This window comes from Passer domesticus, chromosome 28 (genome assembly GCF_036417665.1).
Source record: "Passer domesticus isolate bPasDom1 chromosome 28, bPasDom1.hap1, whole genome shotgun sequence".
In the NCBI taxonomy this organism is placed as follows: domain Eukaryota; kingdom Metazoa; phylum Chordata; class Aves; order Passeriformes; family Passeridae; genus Passer; species Passer domesticus.
In genome coordinates, this window is record NC_087501.1 from 3,730,763 (window position 1) to 3,744,843 (window position 14,081).

The following is a 14,081-nucleotide window of genomic DNA, read 5'->3' on the forward strand; positions in this document are numbered from 1 at the left end:
CACCAGCCCCAAGGACCTGGCCGTGCAGGAGGGTCAGCCCAGACACGGGTGGGGGCTCCCCAAAGGAACTGGCCTGGAAAATCCCTGCACGGGGGAGGAATTCCCAGGATTTGGGGAAATTTAGGATATTTCCTTGTCTTCCTGTCAAAGTTATGAGGGTGTTCAACCCATCCCATCCCATCCCATCCATCCCATCCCATCCCATCCCATCCCATCCCATCCCATCCATCCCATCCATCCCATCCATCCCATCCCATCCCATCCCATCCCATCCCATCCCATCCCATCCCATCCCATCCATCCCATCCCATCCCATCCCATCCCATCCCATCCCATCCCATCCCATGGATCGATTTGGGGAAAAATTAATTTCTTTTGGGGGAAAATGGATTTATTTGGGAGGAAATTGATTGATTTTGTTGAAAATGAATTTATTTTGCAAAAAACTGATTGATTTTGGGTGAGATGGCCACTAAAAGAAGAGGTGACAGCTCCGGCAGTGTCCCCTGTGTGCCCCAGAGCAGAGCGAGGTTTTCCGAGGGAAAAATGGATTTATTTGGCGGATAAATGGATTTATTGGGGGTTTCTTTTGCGGCGGGTGCCAGCTGTGCACACACAGGGTGGGTGCCAGCCCTGACGTGTCCCCGTGTCCCCAGGGCGGCTGACGTGGCTGGTGTACATCATCGGCGCCGTCATCGGCGGCCGCGTGTCCTTCGCCAGCACCGACGAGCAGGACGCCATGGACGGAGAGCTGGTCTGCAGGTAGGGGATCCCAGGGAAACCCACTGGAATTCCAGGGAAATCCACACGGGAACTCCAGGGAAACCCTCAGGGGAATTCCAGGGAAACCCACCCGGGAATTCCAGAGAAATCCACCCAGAAATTCCAGGGAAATCCACCCGGGAATTCCAGGGAAATCCACGCGGGAATTCCAGGGAAATCCATGCGGGAATTCCAGGGAAATCCAACCGGAATTCCAGGGAAATCCACCCGGGAAATCCAGGGAAAGCGTCCCAGGAATTCCAGGGAAATCCACCCGGGAATTGCAGGGAAATCCACACTGAACTCCAGTAAAATCCACCCAGGAATTCCAGGGAAACCCACCTGGGAACTCCAGGGAAATCCACCGGGATATTCCAGGGAAATCCATCCAGGAATTCCAGCAAAATCTACCGGGATGTTCCAGCAAAATCCACTGGGATATTCCAGAAAAATCCACCAGGATGTTCCAGAAAAATCCACCCAGGAATTCCAGGGAAATCCACCCGGGAATTCCACCCAAATCTACCTGGGAATTCCAGGGAAATCCATCCAGGAATTCCAGCAAAATCCACCCAGGAATTCCAGAAAAACCCAGCTGGGGATCTCAGCAAAATCCACTGGGATATTCCAGCAACATCCACCCAGGAATTTCAGCAAAATCCACAGGGATATTCCAGAAAAGTCCACCCAGGAATTCCAGGGAAATCTATCCAGGAATCCCAGCAAAATCCACTGGGATATTGCAGCAAAATCCACCTGAGAATTCCAGGAAAACCCACCTGGGAATTCCAGCAAAATCTGAGATACCCTAGAAAAATCCACCTGGGAATCCCAGCAAAATCCACCCAGGATATTCCATTAAATCCACCTTGGATATTCCATTAAATCCACCTGGGATATTCCATTAAATCCACCTGGGATATTCCATTAAATCCATCCAGGATATTCCATTAAATCCACTTGGGATATTCCACTAAACCCTCCCAGGATATTCCAGCAAATCCCACTCCCAGGAAGCTGGGAGAACATTATTCCCTTTTCCCAGCTGTGATTCCAGTGGGAAATCTGTCTGGGAAGGGATGGAGGGTGCTTGGTGCTGCTGCTGATTCCCAGTGGGAATATTGGACTTGGGAATGTTGGGAATTACTGGGAATATTTGGCTTGGAAATACTGGAAATTATTGGGAATATTCCCACTGGGAATAATTATTGGGAATATTCCCACTGGGAATTATTGGGAATATTCCCACTGGGATTAATTGTGGGGAATATTGAGCTTGGAAAGTTGGATTTTATGGTGTCATTAACTGAATTTTTGGGATTGAAATCCAATGGGAATTCAGGTTTTAACAAAGAAAAATCCCCTTCTTTGCCCCTTCTCCCCCTTGTCCCCTTTTTCCCTTTTCTCCCATTCTTCCCCCGTTTATTTTCTTCCCCCTTTTCTTTTCTTCCCCCTTTACTTCCCCCTTTTACCCCACCTTCCCCCCCATTTTCCCCCTTCTTTCCCTCCTGTCTTTCCCTCCTTTTCCCACCTTTTCTCCCACTTTTCCCTCCCTTTTCTTCCCCCTTTCCCTTTTCCCCCTTTCCCTTTTCCCCCTTTCCCCCTTTTTCTTTCCCCCTTTTTCCCCCCTTCCCCCTTTCCCTTTCCCCACTTTCCCTTTCCCCCTTTTCCTTTTCCCCCTTTTCCCCCTTTTCCCCCTTTTCCCCCCCATTTCCCCCCCTTTCCCCCCCTTTTTTCCCCCCTTTTCCCCCCATTTCCCCCCCTTTCCCCCATTTCCCCCCCTTTTCTCCCCATTTTTCCTCCCCCATTTCCCCCCTTTCCCCCTTTTCTTCCATTCCCCCCCCTTTCCGCCCATTTTCCCCCCTTTCCCCCCCATTTTTCTCCATTTTCCCCCCCCATTTCCCTCCCCCTTTTCCCCCCATTTCCCCTCATTTCCCCATTTTCCCCCCTTTTCCCCCTTTTCCCCCTTCCCCCCATTTTTCCCCCCATTTCCCCCCCCTTTCCCCCATTTCCCCCCCTTTTCCCCCATTTTTCCTCCCCCATTTCCCCCCTTTCCCCCTTTTCTTCCATTCCCCCCCCTTTCCGCCCATTTTCCCCCCTTTCCCCCCATTTTTCTCCATTTTCCCCCCCATTTCCCTCCTCCTTTTCCCCCCATTTCCCCTCATTTCCCCATTCCCCCCCATTTTCCCCCTTCCCCCCCATTTCCCCCTTTCCCCCCCTTTTCCCCCCCCCCTTTTTCCCCCCATTTCCCCCCTGTCCCCCCTTCCCCCCCCTTTCCCCCCATTTCCCCCCCATTTTCCTCTCATTTCCCCATTTTCCCCCCTTTCCCCCTATTTTTCCCCATTTTTCCCCTTTTCCTCTTTTCTTCCATTTCCCCCCCATTTCCCCCCCCATTTCCCCCCTTTCCCCCCCATTCCCCCCCTCCCCCCAGGGTGCTGCAGCTGATGAACCTGACGGACTCGCGCCTGGCGCAGGCGGGCAATGAGAAGCTGGAGCTGGCCATGCTCAGCTTCTTCGAGCAGTTCCGCAAGATCTACATCGGGGACCAGGTGCAGAAGTCTTCCAAGGTAGGGAGCATCCCAGAATTCCGCCTTTCCCAGGAAAACCCGCCTTCACTTCTCCTCATTTTACCTGGAATTCAGTCCCATTTCTGTCCTTTCTCCTCATTTTTCCTCAAAATAAATCCCAATTTTGGTATTTCTCCTCATTTGACCTGGAATTAAATCCATTTCTGGGATTCCTCCTGGAATGAAATCCCATTTCTGGGATTCCTCCTGGAATGAAATCCCATTTCTGGGATTCCTCCTGGAATGAAATCCCATTTTCTGGGATTTCTCCTGGAATGAAATCCCATTTTCTGGGATTCCTCCTGGAATGAAATCCCATTTTCTGGGATTTCTCCTGGAATGAAATCTCATTTTCTGGGATTCCTCCTGGAATGAAATCCCATTTCTGTGATTCCTCCTGGAATGAAATCTCATTTTCTGGGATTTCTCCTGGAATGAAATCCCATTTCTGGGATTCCTCCTGGAATGAAATCCCATTTTCTGGGATTTCTCCTGGAATGAAATCCCATTTTCTGGGATTTCTCCTGGAATTAAATCCCATTTCTGGGATTCCTCCTGGAATGAAATCCCATTTCTGGGATTCCTCCTGGAATGAAATCCCATTTCTGGGATTCCTCCTGGAATGAAATCCCATTTTCTGGGATTTCTCCTGGAATGAAATCCCATTTTCTGGGATTCCTCCTGGAATGAAATCCCATTTTCTGGGATTTCTCCTGGAATGAAATCTCATTTTCTGGGGATTCCTCCTGGAATGAAATCCCATTTCTGTGATTCCTCCTGGAATGAAATCTCATTTTCTGGGATTTCTCCTGGAATGAAATCCCATTTCTGGATTCCTCCTGGAATGAAATCCCATTTTCTGGGATTTCTCCTGGAATGAAATCCCATTTTCTGGGATTTCTCCTGGAATTAAATCCCATTTCTGGGATTCCTCCTGGAATGAAATCCCATTTCTGGGATTCCTCCTGGAATGAAATCCCATTTCTGGGATTTCTCCTGGAATGAAATCCCATTTTCTGGGATTCCTCCTGGAATGAAATCCCATTTTCTGGGATTCCTCCTGGAATGAAATCCCATTTCTGTGATTCCTCCTGGAATTAAATCCCATTTCTGTCATCCCTCCTGGAATTAAATCCCATTTCTATGACTTCTCCTCATCTTACCTGAAATTAAATCCCATTTCTGTGATTTCCTCATTTAGTCCCAAGTTTTGGCTTTCCAAATGCTGAGCTGGGTTGGGAATATTGGGAATTAAAGACCTGGATTTGGTTTTTCTGAATTTTTTTTATACCTGGGGTTACCTCAAACACCCCCCTGAGCTTCTCCCTGGTTTTAAAATGGGAATAAATCCAAATTTCCGTCATCCCAGTGGATTTGTAGCTGTGCTTTGGGATGTAAAATCCCTTTTTCCAATTAAAAAAAACGGGAATGTTGCTCTGGATTGGGTTCTGTTCCTTCCTGGAGGAGAAATTGGATTGGGGTCAAATCCCTTCCCAGGGATTTGGGAACTGCTGAAAATTCCAGAGAAATCCACTCAAATCCTGGCTGTGTTTGGAGGTGGAGCACAGTTAAATCCCATTTTTTTGGGAATTTTCCTGGGAAAACCCAAATCCTCCTTCTTTACTGTCGAGCCATGCTGCTAGGACAAAAACAAAAGAGGAAAAATCAGGAAAAAATCAGGATTAGCATGGACTGGATCAACCCAATGGGAAAATCCCACAACATCCCCTTCTCCCAGCGAGGGAAAAGCGGATTTTTGGGCAGAATTCCCAGTTTTCCTGGCAGTTTGGAAGCCTTTTTTCCATGTTTTTTTGGGCAGCTGTACCGGAGGCTCTCGGAGGTGCTGGGGCTGAACGACGAGACCATGGTGCTGAGCGTGTTCATCGGGAAGATGTGAGTGTCCAGCAGCATTCCAGGGCTTCCTGGCACTCCTCGCCCTAAAATCCTGGAATTCCTGCTGCTCCAGGGAAGGAATTCTCCAAATGCCACAAAAATGCCACAAATGCCAGAAAAATTCCACATATTTCATCAAAATGCCACAAATTCTACAAAAATTCTACAAAAATTCCAGGTGTAGCCAAAACCAATCCCACAGAATCCCAAGGGCAGCCAATCCCACAGAATTCCAGGTACAGCAAATCCCACAAAATTCCAGGTGTAACCAATCCTACAGAATCCCAAGTGCAGCCAATCCCACAGAATTCCTTGTGTCACAAATCCCACAGAATCCCAAGTGTGACAAATCCCAGAAATCCCAAATGCAGCCAATCCCACAGAATTCCTGGTGTGACAAATCCCACAGAATTCCAAGAGGAACCAATCCCACAGAATCCCAAGGGCCTGGAATCCCAGAAATCCCAGGTGTAACCAATCCCACAGAATCCTAAGTGTGACAAATCCCACAGAATTCCAAATGCAGCCAATCCCACAGAATCCCAAGAGTGACAAATCCCACAGAATTCCAAGGGGAACCAATCCCACAGAATTCCAAGGGGAGCCAATCCCACAGAATCCCAAGGCCTGAAATCCCAGAAATCCCAGGTATAACCAATCCCACAGAATTCCAAGGACAGCAAATCCCACAGAATCCCAGGTATAACCAATCCCACAGAATCCTAAGTGTGACAAATCCCACAGAATTCCAAGGGGAACCAATCCCACAGAAATCCAAGGGCAGCCAATCCCACAGAATCCCAAGAGTGACAAATCCCACAGAATTCCAAGGGGAACCAATCCCACAGAAATCCAAGGGCAGCCAATCCCACAGAATTCCAGGTGTAACCTGGAATATCCCCAGGACAATTTTCCCAGCCAAAAGTGAGCCTGGTGATTTTACTCCCAATTTTCTGCCTCGTGCTGTTGTGAAATGGGAAAACTGAAAAAAAATCTACCACAATTCCTGGGAAAATTCCAGAAAATCCTGGGAAAATCCCTCTGATCCATGTTTTTCCTCCCCAGCATCACCAACCTGAAGTACTGGGGCCGCTGCGAGCCGATCACCTCCAAGACCCTGCAGCTGCTCAACGACCTCTCCATCGGATATCCTTTTGGGAAGGGCTCCCAAATCCTTGGGAAAAGCCATCCCGAAGTTCTGCTGGAACGGGAGCTGGCCCCCATTCCTGGAATTCCCCCGGATTTTTGGGAATGAGGGGAGAGGAGGGCAGGATGAGCCTCGTGGGATGTTGGGGTTTGGTTGTTGTGGGTCGGAATTCCTTTGGAATTGAGCAGATTGTGGTCTGTCTTCTGGTCTTCCAGGAATCCCACAAGTTCCAGGAATTCCAGAGGGTTCAGAAATTCCATAAATTCCAGAAGTTCCTGGTTTTTCCCCAGGGGGTCCCCCCAAGCCGAGATTTGCACAATTTGGGTTATCCTTGGAACAAACAGCACAGAATTCCCAATTTATTGAGAACCAGACAGAATTCCCAATTTCCTGAGTAACCCAGCCCAATCCCATTTTTCCAGCCTGTCCCTGGCAGGGTTTTCCCAGGAATTCCAGGCCAGAGTTTTTTCTCAGGGGTCACCAAGGCTCTCCCCAACATGAGATTTGCACAACTTGGGTTATCCTTGGAAAAAAACATAAATTTCCCAACTTCCTGAGTAACCCAGCCCAATCCCATTTTTCCAGCCTGTCCCTGCAAGTGATTTTCCAGGAATCCAGAATTTCCAGGAATTCCACAACTTCCAGACCCTCATTTGTTCCCCAGTGGTCACCGAGGGTTTCCCCAAGTCGAGATTTGCACAATTTGGATTTTCCTTGGAACAAACACAGAATTCCCAACTTCCTGAGTAACCCAGCCCAATCCCATTTTTCCAGCCTGTTCCTGGCAGGGTTTTCCCAGGAATTCCAGGAATTCCAGGCCCAGAGTTTTTTCTCAGGGGTCATCAAGGCTCTCCCCAACATGAGATTTGCACAACTTGGATTATCCTCAGAACAAACATAAAATTCCCAACTTCCTGAGTAATCCAGGCAATTCCCAACTTCCTGAGTAACCCAGCCCAATCCCACTTTTCCAGCCTGTCCCTGGAAGTGATTTTCAGGAATTCCACAAGTTCCAGAATTTCCAGGAATTCCACAAGTTCCAGACCCTGAGTTTTATCCCAGTGATCACCGAGGGTTTCCCCAAGCCGAGATTTGCACAATTTGGATTTTCCTTGGAACAAACACAAAATTCCCAACTTCCTGAGTAACCCAGGCCAATCCCACTTTTCCAGCCTGTGCCTGGCAGGGTTTTCCCAGGAATTCCAGAAGTTCTAGAAATTCCAGAATTTCCAGGAATTCCACAACTTCCAGACCCTGAGTTTTCCCCCAGTGATCACCGCGGGTCTCCCCAAGCCGAGATTTGCACAATTTGGATTTTCCTTGGAACAAACACAAAATTCCCAATTTCCTGAGTAACCCAGGCCAATCCCGTTTTTCCAGCCTGTGCCCGGCAGGGTTTTCCCGGGAATTCCAGGAGTTCTGCTCTTCCTTGACCCCCTGCACGTACAGCAGCGTGCGGAAGCTGGTGAAGCTCAGCGCCGTGCAGTTCATGCTGAACAATCACACGGTGAGCGCTCCCTCCCTGCCTCATTCCCGGGAAAATTCCATCCTGGATCCCCTCTGGAATTCCGGCTGGCTCCCTGCGTTTCCGTGGTGCTGGAGGAACCTTTGGAAAATTAGATATTTTGGGAAGTTTGAGGGTTTTTTGGTGGAATTCTTTGGTTTTGAGGGGGTGGGGTTTGGTGGCGCTTCCCATTCCCAAAGATTTCTGCTCTCCATCAAATCCAGGCTCATTCCTGGAAAATTCCCAGCCTGGGGTAGTGGTAGGCTCCTCATGGTGGATTTAGGTATTTTTCCTGGGAATTCCAGCAGAATTCCAGCTTTTGGGAACTGGATTGTGGGATTTAGGGAGGTGGAGCTTCACTGGGAAAGCCAGATGGGAAAGGGAAAATTGGGAATTGGGGGTGGTGTGGAGAATGTCCCGTGAAAATGGGGATAAAATCTTCCCATCACACCAAAATTCGGGATCAGTTTTCCCAGGGAGGATGGGATTTAAATCCCTTCCAACCCAGAACATTCCAGGATTCCATTCCATGGTGTTCCCAATCCCAGCAGCACTTCCAGAGGGTTTGCGTTCCCTGCTGGAATTCCTGGTGTTCAGGGAGGTTCTCCAGGCATTTCCAGGATGTTTCCCAGGAATTCCTGGAGTTTCCAGGATGTTTCCCAGGAATTCCTGGAGTTTCCAGGATGTTTCCCAGGAATTCCTGGAGTTTCCAGGATGTTTCCCAGGAATTCCCGGAGTTCAGGGATGTTTCCCAGGAATTCCTGGAGTTAGGGATGTTTCCCAGGAATTCCTGGAGTTTCCAGGATGTTTCCCAGGAATTCCTGGAGTTTCCAGGATGTTTCCCAGGAATTCCCGGAGTTCAGGGATGTTTCCCAGGCATTCCTGGGGTTCAGGGATGTTTCCCAGGAATTCCTGGAGTTAGGAATGTTTCCCAGGAATTCCCGGAGTTCAGGGATGTTTCCCAGGAATTCCTGGAGTCAGGGATGTTTCCCAGGAATTCCCGGAGTTCAGGGATGTTTCCCAGGAATTCCCGGAGTTCAGGGATGTTTCCCAGGAATTCCTGGAGTTCAGGGATGTTTCCCAGGCATTCCTGGGGTTCAGGGATGTTTCCCAGGAATTCCCGGAGTTCAGGGATGTTTCCCAGGAATTCCTGGAGTTCAGGGATGTTTCCCAGGAATTCCTGGAGTTCAGGGGTGTTTCCCAGGAATTCCTGGAGTCAGGGATGTTTCCCAGGAATTCCCGGAGTTCAGGCATGTTTCCCAGGAATTCCCGGAGTTCAGGGGTGTTTCCCAGGAATTCCCGGAGTTCAGGGGTGTTTCCCAGGAATTCCTGGAGTTCAGGGATGTTTCCCAGGAATTCCTTGGGTTCAGGGATGTTTCCCAGGAATTCCTGGAGTTCAGGGGTGTTTCCCAGGAATTCCTGGATTCAGGGATGTTTCCCAGGAATTCCCGGAGTTCAGGGGTGTTTCCCAGGAATTCCCGGAGTTCAGGGATGTTTCCCAAGGAATTCCTGGGGTTCAGGGATGTTTCCCAGGAATTCCCGGAGTTCAGGCATGTTTCCCAGGAATTCCCGGAGTTCAGGGATGTTTCCCAGGAATTCCTGGAGTTCAGGGGTGTTTCCCAGGAATTCCTGGATTCAGGAGTGTTTCCCAGGAATTCCTGGGGTTCAGGGGTGTTTCCCAGGAATTCCCGGAGTTCAGGCATGTTTCCCAGGAATTCCCGGAGTTCAGGGATGTTTCCCAGGCATTCCCAGGGCCTTCAGCCCCATTTCCCACTCTGGAATTAGGTTTTTCCATGGAAAATAATCAGGAATCAGCCTGCAGGGCCAAGAAAAATTTCCTGGAATTCCCCCGGGGAGAAAAGTGGGATTTGCAGCTCCTGCCAGCTCTGGGAATGCTGCACATTCCATAATTCCACAAACCCAGCGGATTTTGGGATCAGCCGGCAGTTGTGGCAACTCAGGACAAACCCCCGAGCATCCAGCAGCTTTCTCCATTTCCCACCACATTTCCCCAACATTTCCCTGGAAAAACCACCTTTTCCAGGTGGGAATTTTTTCCTGGAGCTCCTCCCTCCTTGCCCCATCCCGGTTTTCCTTTTCCAGAGCGAGCACTTTTCCTTCCTGGGAATCAACAACCAGTCCAACCTGACGGACATGCGCTGCCGCACCACCTTCTACACCGCCCTGGGCCGCCTCCTCATGGTGGATTTAGGTATTTTTCCTGGAATTCCAGCAGAATTCCAGCTTTTGGGAACGGGATTGTGGGATTTGGGGAGGTGGAGCTTCACCGGGAAAGGCATGGGAAAAGGAGAATTGGGAATTGGGGGTGGTGTGGAGAATGTCCTGTGAAAATGGGGATAAAATCTTCCCATCACACCAAGATTTGGGATCAGTTTTTCCATCCCAAAATCTGGGATCAATTTTCCCATCCCAAAATTTGGGGTCAGTTTTTCCATCCCAAAATTTGGGATCAATTTTCCCATCCCAAAATTTGGGATCGATTTTCCCATCCCACCAAGATTTGGGGTCAATTTTCCCATCCCAAAATTTGGGATCAGTTTTGCCATCCCGCCAGGATTTGGGGATAAATATTCCCTGGATTTTCCATGTTTTCCCATGGATTTCCCCGGTTTTTTCATGGATTTTTCCATGGATTTCCCATGTTTCCCCATGGATTTTTTTCCCATGTTTTCCTATGGATTTCCCATGGATTTTTTCCGTGTTTTTCCCATGTTTTTCCCATGTTTTCCAGGGGAGGACAAGGATCAGTACGAGCAGTTCATGGGGGATTTTCACATATTTTCCCATGTTTTTCCCATGGATTTCCCCTGTTTTCCATGGATTTATCCATGTTTCCCTGTTTTCCCATGGATTTCCCATGTTTTCCCCCTGTTTTCCCATGGATTTCCCATGGATTTTTTCCATGTTTCCCATGTTTTATCCATGTTTTTCCCATGTATTCCAGGGGAGGATGAGGACCAGTACGAGCAGTTCATGGGGGATTTCCCATGTTTTATCCATGGTTTTCCCATGTTTCCCATGTTTTATCCATGTTTTCCCATGGATTTCCCATGTTTTATCCATGTTTTTCCCATGTTTTCCCTGTTTCCCAGGGGAGGACGAGGACCAGTACGAGCAGTTCATGGGGGATTTCCCATGTTTTATCCATGTTTCCCATGGATTTCCCATGTTTCCCATGTTTTCCCATGGTTTCCCTGTTTCCCAGGGGAGGACGAGGACCAGTACGAGCAGTTCATGGGGGATTTCCCATGTTTTCCCATGTTTTTCCCATGTTTTCCCATGTATTCCCTGTTTCCCAGGGGAGGACGAGGACCAGTACGAGCAGTTCATGGGGGATTTCCCATGGATTTCCCATGTTTTATCCATGTTTTTCCCATGTTTTCCCATGTATTCCCTGTTTCCCAGGGGAGGACGAGGACCAGTACGAGCAGTTCATGGGGGATTTCCCATGTTTTTCCCATGTTTCCCATGTTTTCCCATGTTTTCCCTGTTTCCCAGGGGAGGACGAGGACCAGTACGAGCAGTTCATGGGGGATTTCCCATGTTTTATCCATGTTTTTCCCATGTTTTCCCATGTATTCCCTGTTTCCCAGGGGAGGACGAGGACCAGTACGAGCAGTTCATGGGGGATTTCCCATGTTTTTCCCATGTTTCCCATGTTTTCCCATGTTTTCCCTGTTTCCCAGGGGAGGACGAGGACCAGTACGAGCAGTTCATGGGGGATTTCCCATGTTTTATCCATGTTTTTCCCATGTTTTCCCATGTTTTCCCTGTTTCCCAGGGGAGGACGAGGACCAGTACGAGCAGTTCATGGGGGATTTCCCATGTTTTATCCATGTTTTTCCCATGTTTTCCCATGTATTCCCTGTTTCCCAGGGGAGGACGAGGACCAGTACGAGCAGTTCATGCTGCCCCTCACGGCCGCCTTCGAGGCTGTGGCTCAGATGTTCAGCACCAACTCCTTCAACGAGCAGGAGGCCAAGGTCAGCGGGGGAGACCGGGATGGAGGGACCTGGGGCTCCTCAATCCCCTGGGATTGATCCAGAGGGAGCTGGGGCTCCTCAATCCCCTGGGATTGATCCAGAGGGACCTGGGGCTCCTCAATCCCCTGGGATTGATCCAGAGGGAGCTGGGGCTCCTCAATCCCTTGGGATTGATCCAGAGGGAGCTGGGGCTCCTCAATCCCCTGGGCTCAGTTTAATGGGAATTGGGGTTCCTCAAGCCCTTGGGGTCAGCCCAGAGGGAATTGGGGTTCCTGAATCCCTTGGGATCCATTTAGTGGGAATTGGGATCATGTGTGCTCTGGAATTGTGGGTGCCTGAATTTTACATTTTACTTTATTTTATTTTATTTTGTTTATTTTATTTTATTTTATTTTATTTTATTTTATTTTATTTTATTTATTTTATTGTATTCTATTTTATTTTAATTTATTTTATTTTATTTTATTTTATTTATTTTATTTTATTTTATTGTATTTTATGTTTATTTTATTTTATTTTATTGTATTGTATTTATTTTAATTTTATTTTATTTTTGTTTAATTTATTTTATTTTAATTTAATGTATTTTATTTTATTTTATGTTACGTTGTGTTCTGCTGTGTGTTTGCTTTCGGCTCGGGGCTGGCTGCCGCGGCGCAGCGCACGCTGGTGGGGCTGGTGCGGGACCTGCGCGGCATCGCCTTCGCCTTCAACGCCAAGACCAGCTTCATGATGCTCTTCGAGTGGATGTATCCTCCTAGCCCTGGCCCCAAATCCCGGCCCCAAATCCCAGCCCCATCCCAAATCCTGACCCCAGTCCCAATCCCAAATCCCGGCCCCAAATCCTGACCCCAATCCCAAATCCTGACCCCAAATCCTGACCCCAGTCCCAATCCCAAATCCCGGCCCCAAATCCCAGCCCCATCCCAAATCCTGACCCCAAATCCCAGCCCCAATCCCAAATCCTGACCCCAATCCCAAATCCTGACCCCAAATCCCGGCCCCATCCCAAATCCTGACTCCAAATCCTGACCCCAAATCCCGGCCCCATCCCAAATCCTGACTCCAAATCCTGGCCCCAAATCCCGGCCCCATCCCAAATCCTGACCCCAGTCCCAATCCCAAATCCTGGCCCCATCCCAAATCCTGACCCCAATCCCAAATCCTGGCCCCAAATCCTGGCCCCAAATCCCAGCCTCAAATCCCAGCCCCATCCCAAATCCTGACCCCAAATCCTGACCCCAAATCCTGACCCCATCCCAAATCCTGACCCCAATCCCAAATCCTGACCCCAATCCCAAATCCTGGCCCCAAATCCCCGGCCCCATCCCAAATCCTGACCCCATCCCAAATCCTGACCCCATCCCAAATCCTGACCCCAATCCCAAATCCTGGCCTCAAACCCTCATCCCAAATCCCAGCCTCAAATCCCGATCCCAAATCCTGACCCCAAATCCTGACCCCATCCCAAGTCCCGGAATCCCTCTGGAGAACCCCAGTGCCCGGGAATTCCCACCAATCCACGGGGAACCCTGGAATCCCAATTCCCAAAATCCCCAGGGAACCCTCTGGAAATCCCAATTCCCCATGGGGGCAATCCCAATTTCCCCTTGGAGGACTCGGTGCCCTCCATTCCCAAAAATCCTAAATCCCATCCCTTGGGAATACCTCCAAAAATCCCAATTTCTCGGGAATTCCCCTTGGATTTACAGGACTTGTTGTCCTTTATTCCCAAAAATCCTAAATCCCATCCCTCAGGAATGCCCCCAAAAATCCCAATTCCTGGAAATTCCCTGAATTTTCTTGGGAATTTCCCAGGGATTTACAGGATTTAGTGTCCTTCATTCCCAAAAACCCTGGTTTGCCTCAAAAAATTGGGATTTTTCCCTTTCCCTCCAAAAAAACCTTTTTAGGTTCTGGTTTGCTTTTAAAAATCGGGATTTCCTTAAAAAAAATGGGATTTTTCCCTTGAAAATTTTTTGCAGAAGGATCGGGATTTTTCCCTTTGAAAATCCTTTCCCTTGAAAATTTCCCTTGGGAATCCTTCCTGAATTCCCTTCCTGAATTTCCTTCCTGAATTTCCTTCCTGAATTCCCTTCCTGAATTCCCTTCCTGAATTTCCTCCTGAATTCCCTTCCTGAATTTCCTTCCTGAATTTCCTTCCTGAATTCCCTTCCTGAATTTCCTTCCTGAATTTCCTCCTG

At 48.7% G+C, this 14,081-nt stretch overlaps 1 protein-coding gene across 2 annotated transcripts in view; it reads left to right on the plus strand.

Annotated features, from left to right (window-relative positions):
- Positions 1 to 14,081, plus strand: part of XPO7 (exportin 7) — a 52,144-nt gene that overhangs the window by 24,451 nt on the left and 13,612 nt on the right. For both annotated transcript variants that reach the window (XM_064400285.1, XM_064400286.1), the window contains exons 13-20: positions 657 to 762; positions 3,194 to 3,329; positions 5,149 to 5,222; positions 6,288 to 6,368; positions 7,813 to 7,876; positions 9,977 to 10,085; positions 11,771 to 11,877; positions 12,538 to 12,626. In XM_064400285.1, the coding sequence (XP_064256355.1) occupies positions 657 to 762; positions 3,194 to 3,329; positions 5,149 to 5,222; positions 6,288 to 6,368; positions 7,813 to 7,876; positions 9,977 to 10,085; positions 11,771 to 11,877; positions 12,538 to 12,626 (766 nt within the window). The remainder of the gene's footprint in view (positions 1 to 656; positions 763 to 3,193; positions 3,330 to 5,148; positions 5,223 to 6,287; positions 6,369 to 7,812; positions 7,877 to 9,976; positions 10,086 to 11,770; positions 11,878 to 12,537; positions 12,627 to 14,081) is intronic.